Here is a 13,622-nt window from a genome sequence, read left to right as displayed (position 1 = left end):
GTCGAGCCTGCATTGCATGCGCTCGCGCATGCGTATCGCAGCGAGACGCTTTAGGTATTAGAAAAGGGCTCAGAGCCCTGTCAACATCACGTCAGTGTTTTTCATTGGTTCGTGGGCTTGCCTATTAAAATTGCTTGCTTTCATTAGTCGAAGGCATGCATACGTCATGCCTTTTCTGGTGGCTAGCCCTCCTCGAGCGCATCGACCAAGTACAGAAAACATGTGAGGCTCGCTGCTTTCTGCCCGGCTCGTGGACTACTTTTTCTCTATTTTACTAGCGCGATTTCGCTTGGCAGAAGTCAGGCGCTTTACACAGTTAATTGCTTTTTCAGGTTACGTACATAAATGCACTTTTGCCGATAGGTGAAAATTCGGGTTAGGAGTTTACAACGCTATCAGCTCTAACATGAGCAAACGCGAGACCTGTTGCATTTTTCTCTTGCAAGCTCTGACTTTTTCCCTTGTGAAGGTTTTTCCTGTATTTTGCTTCCTCTGTCTTTTCACATTGTTTGTTTTTCTCTCACTTGCTCTTGGTAAATGTTTGATGTGGAAAAGTAAGTACTGGTAACCACTGACTTAAATTAAGCACTGTGAATGCAGTAGCCAACAGTACATCTAGGCATCAAATCATGATCGTGAAGGTGTACTAACTTTGCTGAACTCAACCCATCACATGGAACCCATGATATCGCTGATGTGAATAGGTTTACCCTAAAACAACGACAAGAAAGGAACCAAGGACAGCGTGAGGCAGCCCAATTATGTGTAGGTTTGGATAAATACATTTGGACCTCTTGGTCCTCAAGCAACTGCACTCGCCGCCAGTAGGACGGAAACAAACACAAGGTACCACAGCTTTGTTCAGCCCTTATTGAGGGTTACACTGCCCTGCTAGGTCAGTGGAGAGATGTTCTCTGCTGATTTACTTAAAGATGGCTTCACATACCTAGAGATCCACACATTCCTGATGGAAATCTCTCTACTGTGAAGGGAGCCACCAACACCACGGCTCCAATCGCAGCATCACAGTTTGAGGGGTAGGCGCTATGCTTAACTCGTCAATACTAAATTCACGTTCACTGCCACTGCATTGGAAAGAACATCTACATCTACTGTGATTCAGGGAAGTCTCCTGTACTCATACCTGAAGTTTTCCCCTTCTATGCCTCCAACAGGGGCCAAGGCAGAAGGGCTTCTCCGTCAAAAGATGGTCTGGGATGTACTGATATTATATTCTGGAAGGATGAAACACCCTCTAGAGACAGGTAAGTCTCACAGTCCACACCTAGGAGAATATTATCCCATGTTTCCCCACCCCAACACCTACTAGCATTACCTTGACAATGCACAAAAGATTCTTTTGTTTGAGGGGTAGTCCCCTGGCACTTGACCAAATCCCACAGGGGCCCAACTAACCAAATCCCACAGGGGGGCAATTATTTTTTAACCTTTTCCCTGCACTGCGGCGCAGATCAGGCTTCACACCCTTCCTCCCCTGATCAGACCCTCTCCCCTCCCTGGGGCAGGAAAGGTACTTTAGACACCAGGGAAAGTAGCAGCCCTCATTTTTAGGTCGAGCGTGCAAGCGCTATGACGTGTTGTAATCCATCTGAGCTTTTAAACACGCACACCCATGACTACCACTCATTCATGAGCTTGCCTTTCAAAAATCATTTTTTATTTTTGGTAAATGCTTTACGTTTGTGCCTCCATGGGGCTGTTCTGTTACTGCCTTAGCCATCGACCCTGTTACATGGATAATTGCACTTTTGCAGATAAGTTTGACTGCAAGCGAACTTCTTTTTCCTTTTGTGCCTCTCCTTCGCACGCATGCACATGGAGGCCATGGTGCTTTGAATCGGCTCACTTATGCCAACTATCTTACTTTCATTTTCAATGTATGTGGCCAGAAAAGTCCAGTTAGGAATTTACAAAGCTAATAGCTCTAACCTGAGCAAACACAAGACCCATTGCATAGCAAATGCTTGTTATTCATTTTGGCCTGCTCTTGAGGGGAGATTGTCTCAACCTTGAGAATTACATCATAAAGAGAGGAATTTTTGGAACGGGAGGGTCTCCCCTTTCCAACAGTGTCCCTTCCTAAAGCTTTCCTGCTCAGGGTTCGAAGGTGGGCAATGTAAGAAAATGGGTTATATTTTGAGAGGGGTGGAAGCCACACTCAGGCAACTACCACAATGTTTGGCAGGGTGAAGAACAAAAAGTCTCTAAATTAACCCTCTGGTAGCTCGGCACAAAAGCAGTCAGGCTTAACTTAGAGATAATGTCTAAAGTGTTTATGTAGCACACAAACAGTATTGAAGCACAAGAAACATCCCAATCCAAATTAGAAAAATAGAATGAATATTAATAAATAAATATCAGAATGACAAAATCCAATTAGTAGAATCAGTGGTATTGACTTTGAAAGGTTTAGCAGAAAGATTCAACTGTGGGTATCTGGTCATGCTGGATGGGGGCAAAGTCCCAACTTCAGACTGACCATGATGGAGTGCAGACTAGGCACAGGACTGAGTTTGGTTGGCTGGGAGTTGTACCTTATCTGCTTAATGCAAGGTCTGCATGCCAGTGCTTTGTGAGTCTTTGCGTCACTCTGCAGTGGTTCTGCTAAGGATCTCTGCAGTGCAGTGATACTTTGTGGGGCTTCGAATTGCGTCTTTTCTGATGAAGTCCTCAGCCGTGTAGTGAGGCTTTGCAGGGCTTCTCCAGTTTAGCATAGGTTCCAATGACGTTGACAGCAGTGCGGCACGGATTTGTGGTGTTTCACATCATTTCGCTCTGGATTTGATTGAACCTTCAGTTAGACAAGGAGGAGTTCTCTCTGTTGTCAGCCAAGAATCCAGGACCTGAGTGGCAGCTTTAGGGTTCAAGACTCACTCCAGCAGAGACCAGCAGTAGGGCTTAGGCGGGTCCTGTGGCAGGTCAACATAGGTCCAGGTGCAGCTGGTCTGCTGGACAGTTCTGGAAAGTTCTTCCCCTGTCAAGGATCCTGTCTGTCCTGGGTGGCAAGGACATGGCAGGTTTGGTGTCAGGTTCCTTTGTGTGTGCAGAAGGCAAAGACCTCTTTTGAAGTATAAGTGGGGCTGGATGCAACCCCTCCCCAGTCATCCTGTCAGAGTGTCCCATCCTGTTCACAGTTAAGCCCCCTCTGTGTTACTGTCTGGAAGCCATAGACAAACCACAGCAGCAGAGGCATTCCTAGTCATGTGACTGGCAGAAGGCACTAATTGTTGGAACAAGAAAATACCAACTTTCTAAAAGTGGTATTTTTAGAAGTTTAACTTAAAATCCAACTTTGCCATTAAATAGGACTTAAGTTTCTATTCATTTGAGTGTAAACATCATATGTCTATCTCCTCCAAATTGAAATTTAGCACATAGTAAATGTAATAAGGTAATCCAGTGTTAGTCAATGGAAAAGATAGTCCTCACAACAGTGATAAATGACTTTAGGAGTTTTTCACTGCCAGGACATGTAGAACCTAAGTACACATGTCCAACTTTTTAAAGATGATGCATCCTGCCCCATGAGCCTTTTGGAGCGTTCTTTAAGGGTGACTTATAAGTATTAAATAGGAAGGTTTACGCCAAGCAAAAGGTTTATTTTGCAGGTCTAAATGGCAGTTTAAAACTGTGATACAGGTTGCAGTGGCAGGCCTGATACTTGTTTTAAAAGGCTACTTCAGTGAGTGGCTTGAGTGCTGAAGGCCCACTATTAGCATTTAATTACAGGCCCTTGGTACATGTAGTACTATCTACTAGGGACATACAAGTAAACTAAAGAAGCCAATTAGGTGCCTGATTCACAAAGGTAAACTTACACTTTTGGTATAAGTTTAGACCAAAAGTATAAGTTTACAATTTTCAGGTATTCACAAAGGTAAGTTATTAGTAGTATCTTTACGTCCGCACTCAGGATGGACCATCCGCACTCGGGGCAGATCATCATGCGCTCGTGGCGGATCATCCAAACCTGGGCCGGAATCATTGTAATTACATGCACCTGCACATTATCAATCCAACCTACAACCCAGCTCCAAAAAACAGATAGAAGCAGCACGCAAGCAAGGGTTTGGCTTCTCCACAACTCCACTGTGACTGCCTGCTCAGCAAATCCTGAAGCCATGATACCCACTACGAGGAAAAGAAACTATGTAGAGGAGGAGACCACCATGATTGTGAAATTTATTGTGAGGAACTAAAATAGAGTGCATGGACTCCCACCCTACAGCAGCATTTCCTCACAGAAAGCAGCCCTGTCGCAGTGGTTGGCCACAGTGGTCACTGCACTGGGGGAGAACATTCAGACCGTGAATGACATCAAGAAGAAGTGGCAGGATGAGAGAGGGGGGTAAAGGAGAAGTACACCAGGATAGGGGTGGCTCAGGCTCTCCCGGGTATAGAAACTGGAGCCCACCTCCCAGTCACCCCACTTGAGAAGGATGTCCTCAACAACATGGACCCCCACCTGCTCAATGGGCTGGCTGTGAGTGATGACCTCAATGTGGTGCCAGGTAATATGCGATGATACTAAAAATGACACCAAACAAGTAATGTTTGTGATACTCAAAAAATTTGATCATGAATGTTGTCCCAATTAAGAGCAATCTGTATGGTGACTCAGACCATCATGTGTCTCAGCTATTACATTACACTCAAGTACCAGAATCCTTTGTGATGTCAACTGTAAATTACAAACTCTTAGTCCCAAAGAGTGGCCCATCACTGCTGCTTCTTCCACTTAACACTGGTACATGGCAATAGATAATGTCCCTCATTCATTTACCACTGTTGTTGGCATGTAGATGCAAATGTGTAGTTATGTGATAGGTTGCACATAATTGAAAGTCTTGGTCATGTTTAATGAACTTTCCCTTTTTTCACCACATACAGCCAGATAACAGCCACACACTGGAGCACAGGTCTCTGCACCATCACGGAGACAATGTCATGGAGCACCACAACCCTATCATGAACTGGTACGTAAATATGGCCAGGGGAGGGCATTATCTCCTACATTTTTATGAGTTAACTCATAGATATATTACATGGAATTCTTAAACTGTGCAAACCTTGGAAATAAACTAGGTAATGTTGTGCTTCACGTGTCAACTACTATGTTAATTGAACACACATATTTAACATAGTAGGCCCTGTGACATTGTCCAGAAAGACTCAGCCTGCAGTGACCTCTGCAAAATGTATGGGTAGACATCTGGTCAGGAACCACACACTGGGCAGAAGCCGGACACTGGTAAGGATACATAAAAATGACCTTACAAAATGCTTATGCTCCTAAACTGTGGTGTAAATGTCAGCAGTATGTGGTGTGTGTCTAATGTTGCTGTTGTCACTCATCCCTATATGCTCATATGTAGATTATAACACTCTACCACATCCTGACATGTTGGCTAATGATAGGTCAATCAAAAATGTATGTGTACAGCCCCTACCTAAGTGTTCGTAGTGACCCTCTTGTAGGTGGATTTTGCGTAAGTCAGAGCAGCAAGTCCATGTGTTACAAGTCAATATGCCTCACCTCAGGAGGAGTAAGGTGTTTGTGTCTCCCCAGGTATACATGGTCCTGTCACTCTAGGGAAACATCACAAGTGGCCCCAATGTTCATGGAATGCCACTCAAGTGCAGAGCGAGCCAACACAGTGATTTGTTCAACCCTGACACTCTCCAGGAGGCCATTTAAAGACATGCAAAGTAGCTTGCTGTGGCCACATAGACATGATATGCTGGTGTGTACAGCTGGAGTTGTGTAAAGAGTGATGCTCCAGTGCCTTGAAGGGCTCATAAATCTGCCCCCAAGTCCATCAGGGAGAAAAGGAGTCACAACCTGTTTCTAAGTTCATGACATAGATACTTGCTGACAAAATGCCAGGAAACAACAGCCAAAATAATGATGGGGAGGAGGGGTGCACTGATACCAGGAGGATTGCATTTTGGGTGTGTGATAGTGGCTGGCAAGGTGGGTGTAGAGGAGGGGAAGCCTAGACATTTAGTGGTTGGACTGCACAGTGTGAAAACAGTGAAGGTGGGGATCAACCCAGCATTTCTACTTGACTAATTAAGGGGATCATATGACAATGTTCATTTCACTTTGCTAACATGATCACAAATGAGTGAAGCACTGAATAGAGTACTACAGGATGTGTGCTATACATAACTGCATCCAGTGTCAGGTAAAATAGACCATGATGGTGTACACATACATTGGAAACACAGGCCAAACGAAAAGTGCACAGCAGAAATGACTGACCTCACAGTCCAAAATTAGTAATGTTGTCCTGTTTGGAGGGGAGAGGGGGTTGAATAAATGTACCCATACCTTGGTTGATAATTGTGTGTATCAAACATGTACTCATCAAAGTAGTGAGAAAATCTGATAAGCAAAGATGAACCAGCTCTGCATGTTCTGGAAGACTCCTTTAAACATTAGCAGATACAACATCATATGTAGGATGCATAATGCCAATATACATGTAGGTGTGTTCAAAGGTAGCCAGTGCAGGACACCCAAGTTATCTCCATCCTATATCTCGTAGTAACCTCAAATTACATGATTGCTTGTAAGTGTGATATGAGGGCAGCCTGTAACTTGTAGCTCACTGGTCCATTCCTCTGACATCTACATGTAGAATCCTCACCATCATCTTTTGCACTTAGTAATGGATATGTATGTCACATTACTGCTGGTGCCAGGCTTACTTCAGTGATACGGATGACACCATCCAGGGGTTTAGGAGACTTCTGGCTGCAGCAGTCAAACCCACTGCTATCTGTTCATCTGGTAAGTATGCCATATAGTGCTGTATTCTTTTGATACCCTAGCGATGAACAAAAACCAAATCCCTGTGGAAGGGATGCAATTTCAGCATTACATCTGAAGTTGGTATGTGAGTATACCCATCAAGGTCAGTGATGTGAGTGCTTATTCACTTATAATTCATGCAGAACATTAACCATGATACCACTTCTTTTCAAAGCTGCTGGTTCATGGACCAGTTCTTCTGCTACACAAGGAGCCTGGCCCTGCAGCTGACATCTAGGGGATCACAAAACCATACAGACCTGTGGCTGCAACTGGTGAGTTTGCTTTTGCATCATACATCTGCATGAGCACCTCAATGCCACAGTATCAACTGTCAAGCGCAGGTGTACACAAACCAGGTCACAGGTGCAACATCCGACTATGTGAAGATAATTTGACTCAATACTTATGTTACACCGCATGATATTTTAAGGTAAATACCTACCCTGTTGCAACCTCTGTCTTACAGGTGGTGAGGAGAACGAATCCAGTCTGGATAAAAGACTGTCCACCAGTGGCGGGTGACGTGCAATCCAAGGGGACAACCCCTTCCTCTTCCAAGCTGTCTTCTCATCTGCCAGTAAGGCACAGGAGTAGGAGGTAGAGGAGGAGGAGGGAGATTAGCTGATGATTTCAAGAGATGTGGAGGGCAATCCTCAGACCCCTGAATTTAGCCCATGCAGCTTACCAACAAAACCCACATCTGTTGTGGTTGGCATGGTGCCTCCTTTTGCAGCCCAAAGGAGTGCCCATTCCCATAACACCCCCACCCAAACCTCACCTCCTCACAGCCCTAACATCCAGGTTAAATATGTTGGTTCCCCTACACATTCCTACTCCGACAGTGTCTCCCAAGCCTTCTCTCCACCATCTGAGGGACATGGCTGCCATATTGAGGGACAGGTAGGCCCTAGGCAGAAATCTCTTCCTCACTACCTCCAACCTGCCACCCTCCCCTGCTAGTGGACCTGCTAGTCACATCCAAGGCTGTCCGAGGCAGAGAGGGGTGGCAGATATTCATGTTGGAGAGTGGGAGGAAGATATTTTCCAGCAACAGGCAGATGTGAGGCAGGACATTTGTGCCATAGGGGCTACACAGTCTGACAGGTCTGCTTCACTAGAGGACATGCACCAACTGCCACAGTTGGCGCACAGAATGACCCAGGTGTTGGAGAGGACAGATACATCCTGGAAAGGCTGAATGACATCATGGCCATACAGAGGGAAGAGAGTGCAAGAGAGTGCAAGACACCATGCATTGGCTATGAAGATGATGGAGGGGATAGTCAAAATGATACCAAATCCTTCACAGTCATGCTGTGCATGCATGCAGGGAAGCCAACACTTCTACCTACACATCTCACCCCCAACCCCTGGTTAGGAAACCTGCACAGGGCACCCAATAATCCACAACAGGAACACTCCCCACATCTTCTCCCTTTAGAGGTTCTGACATCCCTTGTCCAGGCAGACCCCCATAATGTACAGGGATCACCACCCCTTGTCAAGGCAGACCCCCACACTGTACAGGGATCATCACCCCCTATCCAGGCACCCCCACACTGTACAAGTATCACCACCCCCTGTCCAGGTAGATCCCCACGCTGTACAGGGAACACCAACCCCTGTCCAGGGAGACCCCCACACTGTAAAGGGTTCACAAACCCCCTCTAGGCAGACCCCCACACTGTACAGTGAACAACACCCCATGTCCAAGCAGACCACCAGACTGTACAGGGTTCACCACTGTACAGGGAACACCACCCCCTGTCCAGGCAGGCCCCCAGACTGTACAGGGATCACTACCCCCTATCCCGGTAGAGCCCCACCCTGTACAGGAAACACACCCACCTGCAACTGAGAGCCCCAAGAAGCATACCACATCACAATGATCCTCACCACCAAAACTGAGAATCCCCCATGAGCATTGTAACATATGTTTGTACAGCACTATGTTCCACATTTAAATTGAGTTGAGCATTAGTTGATGATGGTCAAATGATGAATGTGGCTGTAGGCCATATATGTGTCAACAACGTAAGACATGTTCATAACTAGAACCATCAGTGTACTGTTGTGTCATGTGGAAGCCATAGCTAACCAACTCCAGACGTATACTTCCAAACTTTGGTTCCAGCACATACAATGTACCACACAACACGTTTTGTTGTTTTCTTTTTGGTTTATATAAATATGATAGAAACTTACATTAAAAAAAACATCCATTGGGAAGGAAGAAACAAAATCAAATAATGCTCTTCACAGAGTATCAGCAGGGGACTTGGACGGGTTTGGACAAAATAAAAATAAAAATTTGAAACGTAAGGGAAATCAGTCTATGTACAGGGGCAAAATCAAACGTCCAGTCAAATCGTAGGGTCCAGTCAAATATCATCCTTGTCATCCTCCTTCTGCTTGACAGTCAGATCCTCTGCAGTGGTGGTTGCTTCCTGGCTTTCCGGTGGAGGACCTGACACACTGGGGTTATGGGGGAAACAGAGTGGAAGGACATACAGGGAGACACATGGAGGGTGGTATGGGAGAGATGCTGAGACAGGGCTGCAATTATGGCTGCACCCAAGGAAGTGAGGGTGGCATTGATAGCATCCAAGGATCTGGTCATCTCCTCCTCCGGACCTATGCTGCTCCTCAATCAACTGCTGTAGGAGCCAAGAGAGGATGCTGTGCTCCCCCTCAGATGCCACCATCCCTTCCCTGGATGCAGCCACAGGGGCCACCACACAGGGTGGGGTTTGGGTAGATTACAAGGGATGTAGGGTGTTGGGGACATGGAGACTCCTCAAGGAACTGAGGCAGGCACTTGGAAAGGGACTGGTGGCAGGAGTGGTAGCTGGGTGCCCTGATGGACTGGGGGCTCCATTTGGTAGGGCAGGGTCAGTGGTAGAGAGGGGTCATAGATAGGCTTAGGTGTTGATGATTCCCTCTCAGGGGCCACCTCCAAAAGGTCAAGTTCTTAATTGTCTGGGGGAGAGGTGACATTCCCCCCCTACCCCACCCCCGGCCTGAAGTGTCCAGTTCCCCTACAAGTGCCACAGCCTTCACCTGGTCATTGTCTGCTGTTGCGTCAGTCCGGGTGAGCATACTCCCCCTGCCTGTAGATGGTCCTTGTCCCTCCTCCTCTTCTGTGGATGAAAGATAACGTGCCCACCGACATTCCCCGGAAGCTTTCCTCAGTCCCTGGTCCTCTCCCTGGTCATCCTGGCCAGTAGGGCCCCTGAAATAGAAGTGAGAACATTAAGTAGCTGTTGTCAAATTCAGGGCAAGGTACATGAGTACAAGAAGCAAGTTGACTGTGTTCTCCCTTGATCTCACTAACCAATTCCAGGTGACGTAGATCCCAAATTTATGTGTACTATCACTTTGATGTCCAGACATAACTCACACATTGACATCTGTCACAATTGTGGGGAGTATACCCTTTTGCATTGACAAAGCCTAACCTTAAGCAATATTGCCCTATCTAAGCCAGATTAACAAAAGCCATAAAGGCTGTATATGTGAAGGATTGGATAAAAGTCCAAGTTTAACTAAGTAAATTGTGCCAAGGGTTTCATGTCCTTGCTACCTAGTCATCTTCCAAAGCCAGTATACAAGTGGAGTTGGGACACAGTCTGGATGGAGCTGTCTGCCCCAAACCATGTGTCCATGATCACCCTGTCAATTGAAGACTTGATAGTCTCAAACTATTGCATGTCATTTGATGTATAGCATGGTGTGATTCCACATACATGCTTGAATGAGTGTACATGTAAAAACCAGGCCTTGGTTGTGATCTTTGCTGAGCTGTGAGTCTATGTATTGGAGGATCCCTGACAATATCAGCCAACCTACATGGCATGTGCCACATTTGGCATGTCAAGACTGCCTGTCGTGCTATACACCACTGTGCATGTGTGCAAAGTTGGCTCAGCTAGCTAGATGTTACATCGGACATACGAGCCACTGTTGTGATGACATGTGCATTTGTTTTCCTTTGGAAATGTTGGTACCATTTTGTGTGAGATAAGTATTTCAAGGTCAGCCTTTACTCCAGGATACATGAAATACTTTACACTGATGAAACACACACAAAAAGCATGCATAATATGGCATCCGACACCAGAAATAAATGTCTTGACCCTACAATGGAGAGTGTCTCAACCATCCCTTTGCTATTGCACCCAGCAGTGAAAAGGCCCTTGGTGCACCAGTCATGGTGTTGGCATTGCAGTTTTCCATCTAATTGCAAGAGTGATGGCTAGTTGCCCTTTAGTGGTCATTACACTACAAGTCCCAGGATGCACTCTGATGAGTGCTTCCATTGTGCTCCAATTGGGCATTGGCCTTATGACTGCTGCAGCAATTGCTCAGAATTTGTACATGGTGACGTGATACATGTTGGTACAGCTCAGTCACCACTCACATCATACTATCAGGCACAGTTTGCAGCCCATGCACTTACCAAGTCTCTGCAGCTCCAACTCCTCCAGGCATGGAGAGTCGGCCAGGCTGTCCTCAGGACCCTCCTGTACAGTGGCGTGAGATGGGGCATGTGCACATGGGGATGGAAGGACCGGCCAATAGTTCTTGGGCCCTCAGTTGCCCATCGTTTCAGGTCCTCCAAGGCGCAGGCTTGCGGCATGACCTGGCCCACCGGTGGTAGATGCCCTCTGCAATGCAGCACTGGCAATCTCTTCCCAAAATTGGACACACACTACATTGCTCAGCTGGTCCTCTGGCCCCCCATAAAGCAAGGGTAATTGTCCAGCACCCCCCACCCAGCTAAAATGTCCAATTCATGCTTGCTGCCAGGGGTTACCGTCTCATCAACTCCCTCAGCCATGTTGGGGGCAGTTAGGGTAAACAGAGCAGCAGAATGGCAGAGGATCCTGTCTGTAGGTTGGGATGAGTCAGAATGACAACAAAATGGCTGCCTGCCACTTCCTGACATGAGCTTCCTGCCTTGCATTTCCTGTGTGTCATTTCTTGGACAAATACTTTGGGTTCCGGCCAGTCTCTGAATTCCATGCTCCGAGTGTGGAATATCCGCTACACGTATGCTACACATTCAGAACATAGGATCCCCATGTGGGGCACAGGATCAGCAGGTGGGGCGCAGGATCCAGATGTGGGGCATAGGATCCGCAATCAGAGCGAAATAAAAAGAAAAGACAAGTGTGACATCTGCAAACATGTGTAAGACGGGCAGGAATACTAAGGGAGAAAGGGAAGGTTTTGTAGATACACTCTACTCTACAGCACTTCCAAGCATAGTCTGGCCCTTTGCATTCCATTATGGTGCATGTGTCAACTTATCTTGCTTACATCTAAGTAGACTATACTGTATCACCAAAGTAGGCGCAGGCAGTAATGTCAAACCCTGGACACATAGTGCCAAGTACACCAAGGGCCAGTGGTACTGAGCAAGACTGGGAACCCATTACAGCACTGGCAAGTTTGTCATAGCAGCCCAAACACAGAGACAGTAAACGCAAGTGTGTGGATCATGCAGGAATTCTGCTTTGTAACTGGAGGCACATACTGCAGCACCAGTTCTGAGCTGAAACACAGTAATAAGACCTTCCTCGATCCCATGGCAAATGCACAATAACCCCCCCGGCCAGTCTGCCATGTCCACGTTCTACGCACTAATGCAGAGACCCCCTCATTGCATTTGGGGCACAATCTTCACAATGAGACATCCAAGTGCGGGGGCCCATTGTGACTCAGATCTTGTTTTGGAGTTTCATCCACCATCAACAGTGAACAGCACTCCAAATCTCCTTCAATATGTGGAGGGGCTGACATCCATTTCATGTTCATTCAGAGTCAGCCTCACCTCCAAGCAGGATCCCCTGCCATCCTGCTGCACTATTGAACCAGCCTCACCCAACATTGTTGAAGGATCTGTGGATGAGGCACCACAAAGTCAATTATACTGATATAGACATATACACTGAAAGGATGTTTGTGAGGTATTCCCAGTATTATGTGGGTCCAGGAAAACAGATGCATGCTGCTGTCCACGTTGTTAACTGGGGCATGATTGTACATGAAACACACTTTCTCTGGCTGCAAACATTATGGAGCTAAAAAAAGGTGCAGTATGGGAAAGTGAGCCCCATAACAATTAATGCAGCACCCCCAGGGCAGCCACACACCCACACTGCCCTGGGTGCAGCCCAACCATGCTGACGAATGAGCTGTCATAAAGCAGCAACTCCATGTAGCAGTGAGCAGATGTTAAGCTTCATGCACATTTGAGGGAGAATTGGAGATGCCCTTGCAGGCAGGTGCAATGGGTGACTAGGTCTACCTTCAAAGGTTTGTCTGTGGCATCTGTAAACCACCTGTCTCCCCTACAGGGGACTCCCATCAGGGTATGCACTACATATGTGCCTTTGGAGTACACAGAGCGGGTGCACATTCACGATGCATATCTGGGGCACTTTGTAGGAGACAGCCAATGGAGCTTATTCACTGCATGCTGCAGGGTTGTATGTCTTGTTACCTGCAATAGTCCGAGATATGCCTTTGGAGCAGGGTATGTGGTAGACTAACATAACCTGCACAGATAGTGGCAGCCACTCCATGACATATGCCTCGCCAGGTGCCTGTTGGTTTGACAGGAGACAGTGGCATGTTAACATTGGGCAATATAAGACCTGCATGTGTGATGTTCTCTCCATTACACACCACTGTCATACACAATACAAAATGGCTACACATTTACAATGTGGCCAGTAGGTATTAGTCTGAATCATGAGGAAGACTGTTTGTGATC

The 13,622-nt window shown here is 46.6% G+C and overlaps 1 protein-coding gene across 1 annotated transcript in view; it reads right to left on the bottom strand.

The window, feature by feature from the left end:
• The window catches only part of LOC138303708 (protein prune homolog 2-like), a 1,166,077-nt gene that overhangs the window by 1,079,880 nt on the left and 72,575 nt on the right, over positions 1-13,622 (bottom strand). Inside the window, exon 2 of the mRNA XM_069243093.1 lies at positions 9,902-10,073. Coding sequence (XP_069099194.1) covers positions 9,902-9,940 — 39 coding nt within the window. The 5' untranslated portion in view covers positions 9,941-10,073. The remainder of the gene's footprint in view (positions 1-9,901; positions 10,074-13,622) is intronic.

Source organism: Pleurodeles waltl, chromosome 1_1, assembly GCF_031143425.1.
Source record: "Pleurodeles waltl isolate 20211129_DDA chromosome 1_1, aPleWal1.hap1.20221129, whole genome shotgun sequence".
In the NCBI taxonomy this organism is placed as follows: Eukaryota; Metazoa; Chordata; class Amphibia; order Caudata; family Salamandridae; genus Pleurodeles; species Pleurodeles waltl.
Note: the sequence above shows the minus strand (reverse complement) of the source record. Positions and strands in the feature narration are given on the sequence as shown.